Source organism: Chanodichthys erythropterus, chromosome 14 (assembly GCF_024489055.1).
Source record: "Chanodichthys erythropterus isolate Z2021 chromosome 14, ASM2448905v1, whole genome shotgun sequence".
Taxonomy (NCBI): Eukaryota; Metazoa; Chordata; class Actinopteri; order Cypriniformes; family Xenocyprididae; genus Chanodichthys; species Chanodichthys erythropterus.
The window spans coordinates 6,999,633-7,014,238 of NC_090234.1; the positions used below are offsets into that span (position 1 = coordinate 6,999,633).

At 35.7% G+C, this 14,606-nt stretch overlaps 2 protein-coding genes across 2 annotated transcripts; both read right to left on the reverse strand.

Moving 5' to 3' along the window:
* Positions 1-5,793: 5,793 nt before the first annotated feature.
* On the reverse strand, positions 5,794-7,895 carry hoxd9a (homeobox D9a). Its single transcript, XM_067409656.1, has 2 exons — positions 7,316-7,895; positions 5,794-6,970 (listed from the first exon to the last, which is right to left on the reverse strand). The coding sequence occupies exons 1-2, from the start codon at positions 7,866-7,868 to the stop codon at positions 6,729-6,731; spliced, it is 795 nt and encodes a 264-aa protein (XP_067265757.1). The 5' UTR covers positions 7,869-7,895; the 3' UTR covers positions 5,794-6,728.
* Positions 7,896-9,978: 2,083 nt separating this feature from the next.
* Positions 9,979-12,784, reverse strand: hoxd10a (homeobox D10a). The gene is made up of 2 exons (XM_067409816.1): positions 11,394-12,784; positions 9,979-10,647 (listed from the first exon to the last, which is right to left on the reverse strand). Exons 1-2 carry the CDS (start codon positions 12,112-12,114, stop codon positions 10,373-10,375), a joined length of 996 nt encoding a protein of 331 aa, XP_067265917.1. The 5' UTR covers positions 12,115-12,784; the 3' UTR covers positions 9,979-10,372.
* Between the last annotated feature and the right edge of the window lie 1,822 nt (positions 12,785-14,606).

Sequence of the window (14,606 nt, forward strand, 5' to 3'; positions counted from 1 at the left end):
GCGTGATTATAAAATCATGGGGGGAAATCTTTTAAACTATTAAAATATTCTGTAAGAACTCTTTATAAATCGCCAGTTTTTTATCAGGCCTACAATAATCTGTCAGATTTCGTTTTGCAATATATAGGCTAGATATATTGTTCTAAAGTAAGTTAATTTAATTCGTATAAACGTTAGCTCATTGCTCTGGTTCGGTTAACTCGTTTAGGCTCCTCTCGCCTTTTTTGCCGCATTGCAGTGAGGTTGTAAATACCTCTGCCTGTCAGCTGACTGTGAAATACTGTCTTTGTTCCGCAGAGCCTGTCTCCCTTCCCAAAAAACTGCGCCATTCTCACCATTAAGGGAGGCATACATTAAAACGCACAGCAACTCCATCGCCATGGCAGGTTTAAAAACTTTCAAAATCATTATTTTATATTGTGAATCATTATTTTCATGATCATTTTCAGATTAATTGGAGATAAAGCAATAATGTCTGAATATATATTAAGAATTGCTGTGAATCGTTATTTTTATGCACAGATTAAAGATCTTCTGAATAGATATATTTAATCTGTGCATAAAAAATAATGATGCACAGCAATTCTTAATATATATATATATATATATATATATATATATATATATATATATATATATATATATATATATATATACCTTATTGTTTTATATAGAATTAATCTGTTGCTAAATGTGACATTGGCGAAATAAGTGTCAACATTTAAATAAAAATAAAAAAATCTCAATAAGGGCTGGTCATATAAATTGTGTTAACGACTTGTAAATCCACGAGTCTGCTTACAATAACCATAAACCTAACTGCTGAACAGTCATCATTTGTAGGTTTACATAACTTTTATATTTCTGAATTTTTGAAGATTTGCTGCTGGTTCATTTGAACGACAACAATACTTCAGCTACTGCTAATAATAATACTAATAATGTCAGTTATTTGGAAAGACGAATTTATTCGTAAAAGTTCAAATTCACTTCAAATCAAACATTCTGTCAAATGAGTAAAAATCATATTTTAAGATCTAGTAAAGAAAGGCCATCAGCATTAAAAGAGCACAATAAATACAGTTTTAAAGGAGCACTCTTCTAGCTTTTAAGAAGCGTTTTCTCTGCACAAAATTAACTATTTGAGTACTCTTTACTGCAAAAACAGTGAGATTGTTTTTAATCAGCCTGCCAATGCTGCTGTCACAATTTGAATCTGAATCTAAATTATAATCGCAAACCAATAACCTGCTGGTCCTGTAGTTTCTGACTGACACGACAGCGTGTTCTATCATATGAAATATAAACTTACCCAACGAAGCCCTATAATCCATGTTTGCCTCCTGTGCTGCTGGTCAATATTATGAAGCTCGTCTCAAATCAGTCGTCCAGTACTGTATGGCTTGATCTGTTCTCTTGTAGCAGCCGTCTAACATCTGACAACATACGCAATCGGCCTCGAGTTTGTCTTCTCGATGTCTAACACAGATAGCCATGCACGGCAAAAATAGAGAGAACATATATGATAACACTGTGTATTTTGGATTTGGAGCCTTTAAGCCACGGAATGTAGTGGAAAAATCGCTTGAGAAATCTGGAAAAGGGGTCACGAAGACGTTTGCGTCCTGCACATGACCAGTGGCATCCAATGACCGACGAAACAGGCTCATAAAAAGATCTATTACAAAGCTGTAAATTGTCTTCTAACAAAAAAAAGGAATCTGGGCTGCCGCAAAGCCTCTAGTTTTTTGCGCATAATGACTGAGCCAGCTGCACTTCCTCAGCAAAGAAAATACAGTCACAGACATCTGCTAAGAGAGAGTGTCTGTGGGTGTATTTGTGTGAGAGAGATAGCAGGAGAGAGGGAGTGAGAGAGAAACACAGAGAGAAATTGCAAACACGCTAAAACGTTCTTAATATGTTGTTTCGTATAGGCCTGTAAAATAATTCAAATGAATGTGAGTTTAATTTACATTTCTAAATCTAAAAACTGATAAAAACAAACAAACATTATCCTAGTAAAATAAGAATAGACGAACAATAAAAAAAGGTATGACAATACTAACTTAATGCTCAAAATGCATATTATAAGATAATACGCTGTGAATACGCAAGAAATGCATATCGACTTGAGGAAAACTAAATGTATAACAAATGTCTTGATTATATTTAAATATTTTGATTAAAATGGAATGAGAATGCATAGTTCTGATTATGGATCTCACAATCTGCTTTGAGCAAAACGAACACACGAACGAACAAATTCAGAAATCTGGCGGAAACGTGGTAAATAATAATTTGTTGGCGTTTCAAATATAAACACATTTGTCACTATTCGTTTTGCTTGTGTGTCAAAATGACTGCTACTAATGAGCAGTTCTTGACACCAGATTACCAGTATGTTTTTTTTGTAAATAGCGATTATATATTTTATGACTATGCAGCAATAAAATAAAATAAATAAATAAATAAATAATAATAATAATAATAATACAAAAATACCGCAAATAATAGGCTAGGCCTAATGGAAAATATTAATTAAATGACTTTATTCATGGCTGACAATGCATAAATCAAATAACACTCTCAAAAATACATAATTTGCAGTACATTCGTTAGTGGTCGGTATTTAAAAAAAAAAAAAAATCGGTATTTAAAAAAACTCAATTAGCTTTTTGGTCTTATTTGGACACATCAGTTAAAAGCTAAACTTTTTAAGGCGTGTGCTGCCACTGCTTGATTTATTTATTGATTTATTTATTTAGTATAATAAAGTGTAGGCTAACCCATCTCTTTCAGAAACGTTTCATTTCGTAATTCAGTGTCTATGGTATAATCCATTTTCTAAGGACAGACACATCTTGAAAGCACTTTATTTTACAGTGCTGTTCCGCATGTGGTGGACAAACTCAACCGTTGGTTTCAAATTCCTAAATTACATTTTAAAGCCAACGGTTGGGTTTGTCCATATTTGACCTAAACATGGTTTGAAATAACCCAGCATTTCTAGAGTGTGGTTAGCTACTCACCCTGAACGTACCCCTAAACCTAATCTTCTTACAAGTACTTGGTAAGTACAGTGTAAGTACACGTAGTGTAAAATAAAGTGTAGGCTAACTCATATCTCTTTCAGAAACGTTTAATTTTTTTAATTCAGGAATTTAAAAAAATAAAATAAAATAAATATTAAATGTATTCAGTGTTTATGGTATAATCCATTTTCTAAGGACAGACACATCTTGATAGCACTTTATTTTACAGTTCTGTTCCGCATGTCGTTGACAAACTCAACCGTTGGTTGCAAATTTTTAAATTACATTTTAAACCCAACGGTTGAAAAAACCTAGCATTTTTAGAGTGTGGTTACTAAACCTGATTTTTATCCACCTTATATTACCAGTACTTTCTTGGGTAAGTACAATGTAAGTACACGTACTGTAAAATGAAGTGTAACCCATATCTCTTTCAGTAACGTATCATTTTACTTCAAGTTTGCATAGAATGGCCTAATGAGGAGGTATGGAGAGCTGGCGGTGGTGGGGCTTTTGAAAGGAAACGCCTTTATAATCAAAGGGAAGTTACAGTAATCTGAAAACAGATTTTTATGGCTGACAACCTTGAAGTTTCATCCAAGGGAACATCTGAGACGGAGGCGAGCACTGATTTAGGTACGCTGGTTCCGAGCCAGTATTACTACCGGACGATTTACAGGCTCGGTATTGTAGCGACCCGGCCTCTCGCGGTGTCGTAAAGACCCGCTGTCTTCGAAAGTTATCGTGTGCGTAAAATTTAGAGCGGTCGCAGTGACACGTAATTCCACCAGGATTCGACCGATAACTGGCGCTCTGTGTCGCAGATATTTCCCAAGCAGATAAAATTATTGCATCAGTGCTGGCCGTCGCCAAACGCCATCACACGCCTACCGTTCGGCATCTCGTGGAAATGTTGATCCGCAGGAGAAAATACTTCGCCCAGTGTGTTATGTGAAGGGTCAACAAAGTGAGAACTGATGGTGTCAGATCGTTACTTATTAATGCCAGTGGAATCAGATATGATTGAGAGCTGCTGTTATTGAATGGTGTAGCCTGTTTGGTGAACAGGCCCAGAGCCAAACCCAGCGGTCAGGGTGCTTCTGCATGCCCCAAAACACGCTTGCTTTTAGTTATAGCTCACATGACAGACAGGGAGGGAGAGGAAGGAAAGGAAAATTCGATTAAGTGTATGTTTTGCTCTTCAGTTTGGGGTCTGCGAAAGTCTGTGCTTGTTCGGCGTATGTCTTTACATTACATTTGCATTTATTAATTTACTGCTGCTAATAATAATAATAAGGTAAATATCAGAAGGTTGCATTATTGATTTGTTGAAACATGAAGTATCGACATTAAGCTTTTATAGAAAACAATAGCCTACATTAATTCAACATTAGCTACATTTTAAGATATAACAATAAACCAATACATATTTAAAACTAGATTAAGATTTTAGTTGTTTTGTAACAGATGCGTGAATAGTAGCTATTTGGGCCTATTATTTACACGCTATAACAGCACAAAAACCTATAAATATCTGTACGAGTGTTTATGTTTGTCGTGCGTGAGTGCTTAAAACAAATAAAACTGCTTTGGTATTTATAACCATTATAACCTAAATTTTAACCTTTCATGTCTAAATGGTTCTGTTCGGTTATCTTCCTGATGATTCAATTTATATTGTACTTTCATTCGAAAGGAAAGAAAGATTATCTCAAAATAAACTGAAATAAGTAGCAGTAACCTCGCTTAGTAGTCTAACATTTGAACTCTTGTTATTGGTCATTATTAATATAATAAAAGAGACACATTTGACAGAGAGCTCGGAACCCCGAAACCGTCATAAAGAAAATTTTATCCAAAAATAGGCCAGTTTTATCTCTTTAACCATAACTGACCTGAAATATGCACACACAGTGCTCCATGCCGAGATACGAACTCCCTATCCAAATTCCTTTGTTCTTGTCCTTTTCCCAACCCATAGCTAGTTCTATTCAGAACAGGCCCTGTGAAGTGCTTCGGATGAACCTTAACCATAAACTGGGAGAGCTGAGCGCATATGTTTGTCCCAAATTATTAACTTTCTGGAAGCAAATTGGAACTTAGATACTTTTTTCCCCCCCCAGTAATTATTGTTTTACTGTCTGATTAAGCTCCTGTAAGTAAGTGTGCGCGAACACGGACAGCCCTTTATTTTCACAGAACAACTATGCCCTCTAGTGGCAATAATGTGCACCCGTGCTTAATTTCGCATTCTTTGAAATTGCTGGATGCATTCCTGTTTCTTTTTTGCAGTCACGTTGCAATGTATTTATATACATGTTAAAGTCTATCTATTCATAATCTAAAATGAATGCTGCAACAAATGCAAGACTGAAACTGACTACGTTGATTACCCCTGTTGCATTTTGTTGTAACATCCAAAATGATTGTCAGCTTTAAGGTTTGTAGAGTGGAGATGCATTTAAACGCGAATAAACGTGACTTTCAGTGTACTATAGGGGGTCGATGCTGCTTTAGCCTCACAATCAATACATCGACCAGACGCCCCGTAAAAAAAAAAAAAAAAAAGTGTCTACGTTTTTGTGTGCAAGTAACGGACACAAAGAACCAGTGAGGTTAGTTTCAAAGAGAAGAGCAATAACAGTCCTATACCATAAACTCATTTAGACCAGACGTCTAGCTCTCCTAAAGCTTTATTGGACCCAGTTTCTTCCTGCTCTAAAGCAATTCTTGGTACAGGTTTGACGATAAATTGGGGTTCCTTGCAACACCTTTTCCTAATCATAAACCTTTTTTGTTTTTTGCAATATTCCCTAACAATGAATCTCTATTTTGTGTTCCGCATGAAAGAAAATTAAGCTAATCGCTGATATGTAAATCAGTACAAGCAGTTTGCTGTCGAACTTGCATTTTATTTGTACAAATTGGTCTGAAAAAAGAAACATATTTTCACAGTAAGTGCACGAGTTGAGTATTCAACAAAGCTTGTCTACACCCAAATTCACTATACAGCACTGAAGACAATTAAGCTTCACTGTGACCAAAATAAAAGTCATAAAATAGACCGAAAAGGAGTTCGTTTTACTTATATAATTTAGACCTTTTTGTTGCATCTAACACGCCAACAAAAGCTTCAACGAGAAATACATTAGTTTAGAAAGGAGAAATTGGAAATAAGAGATTGTATACATGATGTCCAATTTAAAAGAAAGAAATTAAAGGCACAGTAAATGATTACACGTGGCTGAGTGAGGGTGAAGAGATTTGCATGCATTCTGGACAAAAATTTAAAGATCAGCAGATTAAGAACTACCAGATCACGGACCGTATCCTAATTTCCTATAAGACATTTTAGTGATAGGACTTTTAAGAGTAATGATGAGTATAAATACTGATGCTGAATTTTACTGTGCAAAAACTGAATACAAAACTGAATTCTCAGTTTCTGAAATAACTACTGTCACGGTGCTGGGAAATAGATTTTAGGCCTCAAATGTAACTATTTTAGAAATTATTGTGAAATACCCATTCATTTCAAGTCACTCAAATAATTATTTTGACTCAGAATATATATATATATATAATTAAATAGAAGATATGCCAATTCAGTCATGAGTAATCCCCCCAAAAAGTTGTATCCGATTCCAAGCATATGTTAAAGGGACGCACATTAGCTGCTGAGCTGAAGCATGCTTTTCAAGGATCTTTGATGGTCCTCTCTCGGTTCATCTTCTTCATTTTCATTCTTCTGTTCTGAAACCAGATTTTAACCTGCCTCTCTGTTAAATTCAGGATTCGTGCAACTTCATAGCGACGATCCCTCGTTAAATACATGTTATAAAGAAACTCCTTTTCCAGTTCCAGAGTCTGATATTTTGTATAAGGACAGCGTTTCTTTCTTGTTGATCTCGCATGGATCCAGTTTGCTGCAGGGTTGCCTGAAAAGAAATAAATAGGCTAAAGAAAGCATATAATAATAATAACAATGTGAAAAGAAAACCATTTACATAAGCATATCATCCACAGTTGATCAGACGACTCCAAGAAAGGTCATGACCATATAAGAAATGGAGCTATACGTTAACGTTTAACAATTAAAATATTGTGTAATTGGTGTTAAACATTAGTGTGAATGCAATTATTTCTAAAGTTTTTGGTTTTAATGGCCTCTATACCAATTTTTCGGCCCATGTTAAGAGCCCGGACACTTTTATAGGTTTGTAAAACCTCCAGTTTAGGACAGTTCGACAGTTGTAAATCACAGGGCAATTCATTTTACTTACTTGGGTCAAGTTGTTGTTGTTGTTGTTGTTGCTGTTTTTCGTCTTTAGGTTCACCGTGACTCGAAATATCATTTCCAACTCTTTCTTCAGTAGTTTTGTCTACGGATACAGCGTTGCAGCTATACTCGGGAACCACCGGCGTCTCTGTCTCAAACGCAGCGCTTTCAGTCCTTTTCGAGGGTAAACTCTCAGTCTTTGTACCGCTGTGCCGACTGCTGGAGTGGAACCCCGATAAAGAGATATGGTTTGAGACTGGATCTATCCAGGAGCGAACGTATCTGTTGTCTGAAAGATGGGTCTGGTGAACGTATGGATGGTAAATTCCGGACACAGCAGCAGCAGATGGTTGATGAACCGAGGACCAGGACGCAGGGAACACGGCTGACTTGGAAGCGAAACTGCACGAAGAAAAGTCCGCATTTTCCACCACACCTGACGGCCTCGCGGGCGCGGTGTGTGAACCCTGGGCATAACGCGCTCCGTACACATCCTCCGTCTCGTGCCCCATAATAGAGTCCACATAATAGCTACTAAGCGCTGAACTAGTCGACATATTTGGATCCCTTCGAACTCATATAAAACGTTACTCTGTTTCCGAAACCTTGCCTCTGAACAATCATAGTATTTTTGCTGCCTTCATCTTCAGTGATTGGTTGCATGAATCACGTGATCATATTTACTAATACAGAGAGAGTAAATCAGTCCGCTGATAACCGTATGTTTGATTTTGCACTCTTAAATAAGACAGGTTATTTTCATCTCATCTAGTAGTGATATTCTGCATTTATCATGCTTCAAACTACGTCTGTTTCTTTCTTTTTTTTAACAAGGTTAGATTAATGCACCCATATTTCAGTGCCAGCACTCACCATTACTTTAACAAACGATTTCAGCAGTGTAAAATCTAGCAAAATTTCGTCATAAGGTATGTCATACTCTAGCCTTGTAAAGTATTTTATAGAGTACCGAGTTGCAAGTCCTCGTAAAATAAATGTAATAACATGCTGTAAAACAACGAACCACCGCAGCCTCACAGATTCTCATATTTTATAAACGATCCTCGCTGCTTTAGTGTTAAGATCGGTCGTTGTAAGTTTGAAGCTGACTGTAAGGTGTTCTAAGATTGACACAGGAAGTAACATTTGTATATTTTTTGGAACTTATTCAAAAGAGAGTCATAGTATTTTATGTGTATCAATAAAATTTTTATGAGGTGCATTTGATTATGTATTAATGTTCCCTTAATAAAACAGACTCTTGGCATTTCAAAGTGTCTTGACCTACATGTTTATCATCAAATAATAAAATAATAATAATAATAATATATTCCGATCTTTTTAGATAATAATGTTCGTCGAGAATTGAATAAGGTGGTAAATAAGCGGCTGTTACTGTGTCACAATATAATCAAAATAATAGAAATGTATAGCTTATAGAATAGATCATTTGTGTAGTCAATGCAAATATAAACACAATGAAAATATAAACTATAGACTTATGCATTACATGTTTCGTCTTAATTTGAGAAAATAATTTGTGTGAGGGAAAACTATGTGGTAATGTTAGCTGTTTGTCGACAAGTTGTCACTGAGAGCTCAGCCGTTACAATTTTGGTCAAAATTATAATCTGTGTTTCCATCTGTGGCCACACACTTGAACACATCTGAGCATGTGCCCAGAGGTATATGGCATTTGTGTGTGTGCACATTAGAGAGTAAGTGGTCGATGCTATGAAAATACAAAAGATTAATATAGACGCCTGGAAGTATCGGCATTAAAAGAAGAACATCTGACCACTTTTAAACAAAATGTTGTTTATGAATGTATGGGATGGTGTGACGGACGAAATAATTTTCACCTATAAGCGTATAAGATATACCAGTTATCGGAAACCTCTGCTTCTGGTGTACTTTTCTTTTGTAACTTTTTTTTTTTTTTTTTTTTTTTTTTTTTTTTTTGAGATTTGATTGATTTGACGTTGAAGTATAAAACATGTTATAGGGTTACATTTTCCTATTTTTAATTACGTTAAGGTGTTTTTTAAGATTTATTTTGTGGGCATAGAGAAATTAGAGAAACCTTTTTTTTCTTTTTTTCTTTTTTTGTCAGTGACATCCTTAAGCCACTTTTTTTTTAGAATCAGAACATACCATTTAAATAGTTTTTGGTCTTTATATAACAATGGACTAAAACGCTAATAATTAACAGAACTGTGGGCTATAAGATAATCAAGAGTAATAGTCACCTATAAAATCAATAAGTAATAAAAAATATATGGCCATGCACGAAAAGTATGAAAATGTCAGTATACGATTCAACTAAATAAATGAGCAAATACAAACTAATTTACAATTAGGACTACGTGTAAATTAGCTACATGTGCATGTAGTCCTACCTGTAAATTAGCTGGTGTTCATTTATCTTTGAGGAAAAAATAATTATTTATCGTTTATCGTTTGTAATTTATCTTTGCGGGTGTGTGTGTTTGTGAGGGGGAGTTATGGTCTTGATTAAACTGTGGTTTAGAAACGCTGTACCAAATATGACACCAAACACTTTTATGACATTATCAATTTATTATAGTCCACTGACCACATGCCACAAACATGCACTGATACAGACATATTTAAACATCTATTATACAGAAACCTTTATACGTAATTATTCCAGATAAATGTAACTTTCCATTGGAGAAAGAATGGGAAATCTTCACTTTCGGATGTGCTTTCATGTCCAAAGTCATAATTTTTGGCGCCACTGTTTTTTGCTCTGTTCCCGCTAAAATGAAACCGCTTGGTACATCATCATCTTCTTTTATAAATTAAGACCTTGCACCACTTTTATACCCTGTGAAACATATGAAATTACACAAGGCTTCACATTTCAAATGCGATCAAAGATGTAGCAACAAATGACAAGGATTTAGCAACGATCACAACATTGGAACGTGAAAGTAGCCAAAACAATGCACACTGCCCTCATGTCATCATTATACAGGAGAACACAGACTGACCGAAATGAGGGGGGTAAGTCTTTGATCTGTTCTTGTTTGCATGCTCACGAAAAAGTGAGATTGGATGTAAGTTCACGGATACGATTTTCTCTGCTCATCTTCTTAAGTTTCATCCTGCGGTTTTGGAACCAGATTTTCACTTGTCTGTCAGTGAGGTTGACGCTTTTGCTTATCTCTAGACGGCGCTCCCGAGTCAGGTACATGTTGAATAAAAATTCTTTTTCTAATTCCAAGGTCTGGTGTTTTGTGTATGGACATCTTTTTTTCCTTCCACTCTTCGCGGTCAACCAGTTGCTCGTCGGTGTGTCGTTTTTGGATTCTGCAAAGCAAAAAGACAACAGCATCAGCCAAAAACAAACAGGGAAAATATGACACGCTCTCTTTGTACATTAAAATAAAAAACACAGCATATGTTTGCTAAAACGGCTGTCATAATTAAACCAATACACATAAAGATCAATAGAAGTAAGTCAAATACATATGTCAATGTGGCCTCGTTTGGTCTATCAGCACACAATGACTCCCACCTAACTTTACTAGTAGATATTCAAGTGTTGACTATATCTCTACAATGTGATTTTATTGGATTAATTTTAATGTTTTGTCCCTGTTGTTTACATTTAGTCAACACGGGACCTTGCATAAGCTAAATTACCTCATGTTATATCCAATGCACTTTTAAGTATGCAGTTTTCATATTTAACTTACTACTGCACCAGAAATATGATTCGACTATTGAACTGTACACAGTCAGCATCAAATGAATAGCAAAGAATGATTTTATACATGAAAAGAACTCGTGCTGAATGCATAAAGTCGCAAATACATTTCACCAAGGCTGTTCTTATATTGCCCAAAGAAGAATGTCAAGTCACTTGCAACAAAAGGTATTTGATGTTAACGCGCTCTCGCAGCGCCGTTTCCTGTTAGGGCTTTTACTGCAACCTGAGAAAGACTCCCATTAAACATTACGACTTTCAGGTTGTTTGTGTTTTATATTGGGTTTTATGATGCTAGAGCGTTCGCATTACACCAAGACGCGATTAATCCGTTTATTGTACCCACCTTTGCCTTCTCTGTGTGGCAGTTCAGGGCTGGAGACAGACGCCTCAGTTGAGCAATTCTTCTCCTCCAGTGTGCTGACTTTGGGCTCTGGACTCTGCGCCGGGGAAGAGCTCCTTGTGTCCCGATCGAGCGGAAGCTTCTTTTCCACCTCGACAAAGGGCGTTGACTGCGCCTTTGGAGTCACCCTGTTCAGCTGCATTAACGTGGTGTTTGGGCTCATCGTCTCGTTGTCATAGTCCGGGTTTTTCGCCGTCGCATAAGTTTGACTTAGTCTAAAATATCCAGGGACCGGAATCTCGGGACTATCAACGGAACATGATTCGGGGATCAGGTTGGAGTACGCGGGTATCTCAGACGAACTGACCTTTGCTCTCTTGTCGGAGTACATACAACAGTTAGTCTCTTCTTTTATGCTTTGTGAAAATGTGCAGGTGGACATCTGGTTGAGCGGTTGCTCTAATCGGCAGGACCTGCTTGGATCTGCCCAGTTATCAGTTTGAGGTATGTACGAGTGGACGTTCATGCCCATGTTTTGGTGGTTTACTTCCCCCCGTTTGCCAAGAGACGGCAGGAGTCCACAGGTTTGCATTCCATAGGTTCCCATTTCTGCAGTGGCTGGCATGTACATGTTACTGCTGGAATAAAAATCTGTTCTGCACGCCCCAATCAAGGAATCTACCAAAAACGTGTTTGCAGCTGGAGAGCTGTTAGGAAAGGACATTTTTTTAGAGTTTTTTTTTTTTTTTTTTTTTTTTTTTTAAGAAGCAGAGAAGTGTCCTCTGTAAGCTGACATATCTAGCAAAACAATCCCTGTATAACCCAGCGAGTCTCTCTGCAACCACATGACACTCTCACCAATGAAATTTGAAAATGGCCTTGAGACGCAGGCTCTTCCCCGTCACGTGGGTGCATTGACACATGATTTGAAGTTTCAGATGTGGTCAACAGCGACACCTAGAACAAGGACTTGAAATTGGTTTCAAGACTGTCTAAATAACGTTCTTAGACCCGTTTCAAGATAACATAAAATTAAGACTTTGACTCATATATAGGCATGCTGTTAAACAAAGAGCATGAAGGGAAATAAATTATAGAATTTAGTCTATTTTGTGTACCTTTAAATTCCAATTTAAGGTCAAGATAGGAAATGTCTGAAGATACTGCAGAAGGAATTTCTTGTAGTTCACGAGGCTAAATTCAGAAGACTATGCAGAACAAAATGAGCCAGCGGATGTGGGCCTAAACACCGCTGACTGCATACTCGATTAAGGGTGAAAAACAAAATTGTGATTCATCCTTTATATGTTTGTTTTTATCATCAACTGTTTTCATCGACACATGATTTTGCCTGTTCTCCAGATAGACATTTTTGTGGACGCAAAAGAAAATGTTATTACTATGTAATAATTGATGTAATACAATGTTTGTTGTTTGGTGTTATTTTCTAAATTAAATAAACCTTAATAAAAAAATAAATAAAAAAAACTTGTAGGCCTACTTGTTAAATCAAAGCCAGTCTGTGTATTTTATCACGATATTATTTACATCATCATTATAAAGATGTGAGATATTCGTATTTTATCGAAAGATATATCGCAAGTCAACGGTTTAAAAGGCTTTTCTGTTTTATGTAATTAATGCAGTTATTTCTTTAAGTTCGTTTGTGGAGTTTTATTTTTATCAGTTCTTATGATATTTGTCTTGTAAAAAAGGCCTACAGCGTTATAAACGCATTTACACATTGGCTTTAAAAAAACATGCATCTTCACTCAGCATTAACATGTTGGCCTATGCATCACTGTAAAATTATTGGGGGGGAAACATGTAGAGTATAAGATTCGCTATTACTAAATATGCAAGTACGTTTGCAGAATTTAACAGCATTTTTAAAGGATATTATATTATCTTAGCTTTAGAACCGGATACAATCAAAATACACACGAGGAATTAAATCTTCACATGCCGTTGAATTAATTATTGGAAATGTGCTTGTTATTATATGTGTATAATCTATACACAAACCAATAATATTGGTATCTACAAAAAATACTAAAATATCAAATTAGCTATAAGGAGTAATGAACTTGTTTATAGAAATCTTGATTTTAGGTAAACAAAATGGCGCACGGTTTCTTTACAAAATTCTGATAAAGCATAAAGACAAAAAAAAGGACAAATGTACGTGCTACATCAGTGGGTTTCCTACAGGAAAATGCCTCTTCCAGATAAATAACAAATAAATAAAAAAATAAAAAAATAGAACTGACATCTGAAAACATAAATAAACACAAATATCATATTAAGAAGTGTTCATGATCAGACGTCAAATTATTAAACTGTGATGTCAAATGCATAATGTATCTGGGTTATACAATTATATGCAAATGCATTTGTTCTATAATTACATCTCCGACAGAGATTTTGGTTATTTAATTTGTTGATTCACTTTTATTTGTAATAAATAATTTAAAACAATAAAATAAAAATAGAACTATACGGTAAGAGGATGTAGATACGTGCACAGTTTAATACATTTCCTAAATAAGACTGCAGCTACTGTTATAATCCATGTATCATTGGAGATATTAGAAATATTTTAAATTGTACTTTTTATTATTCTTATTCTTCTTATTATTATTATTGTACACCCAAGCCTATCGTCTTCCAGCGAGCTGTTTAGGGTATACAATATATAATAAAGCTAAAATATGGTAAATTCCTTACAAAATCTGTCTGCATCGGTCGTAATACGATTGATAAATTAAGGACAACAACTAAAACGGCAAAAAAAATAAAATAATAATAACTACAATAATAATGATAATGGTGGTTCTGTTGATGTATGATCTCTTTAACGAGGGGGACGTTTCCGTCTGTAAAAAAGCACGCTGAGCTCTGAGTCTAGGTAGAAAATGTTTACTGAAATTGTCTCCCCAACTATGCAGAGAAAGATATCCTCCGTTCGCGACTAAATATATATTTTCCGGGGTTTCAGGTTATTTAAAAATATAATGCAACAGAGTTAATCTTCTTAATCTAATTGAGAAGAGTGATACCGCCATTAACCGTAAACGGGGGTGAAAACAATTAGATTAGATCTCCGCTCAAGATCATAGTCATTGTTTTTGAGGACAACTACACTTGGATTACATACAGCACCAGGTCCGATCACTGCTGTAAGTTCGCCCTCTCGTGGCTTCAAGCAGCATCAAC

Coding starts and splice junctions, on each gene's coding strand:
- hoxd10a (XM_067409816.1), bottom strand. CDS start 12,114: ATGTCCTTTCCTAACAGCTCTCCAGCTGCAAACACGTTTTTGGTAGAT. Junction 10,648..11,393: donor GCCACACAGAGAAGGCAAAG/GTGGGTACAATA, acceptor TTTGCTTTGCAG/AATCCAAAAACGACACACCG.
- hoxd9a (XM_067409656.1), bottom strand. CDS start 7,868: ATGTCGACTAGTTCAGCGCTTAGTAGCTATTATGTGGACTCTATTATG. Junction 6,971..7,315: donor ACAACAACAACTTGACCCAA/GTAAGTAAAATG, acceptor ATTTCTTTTCAG/GCAACCCTGCAGCAAACTGG.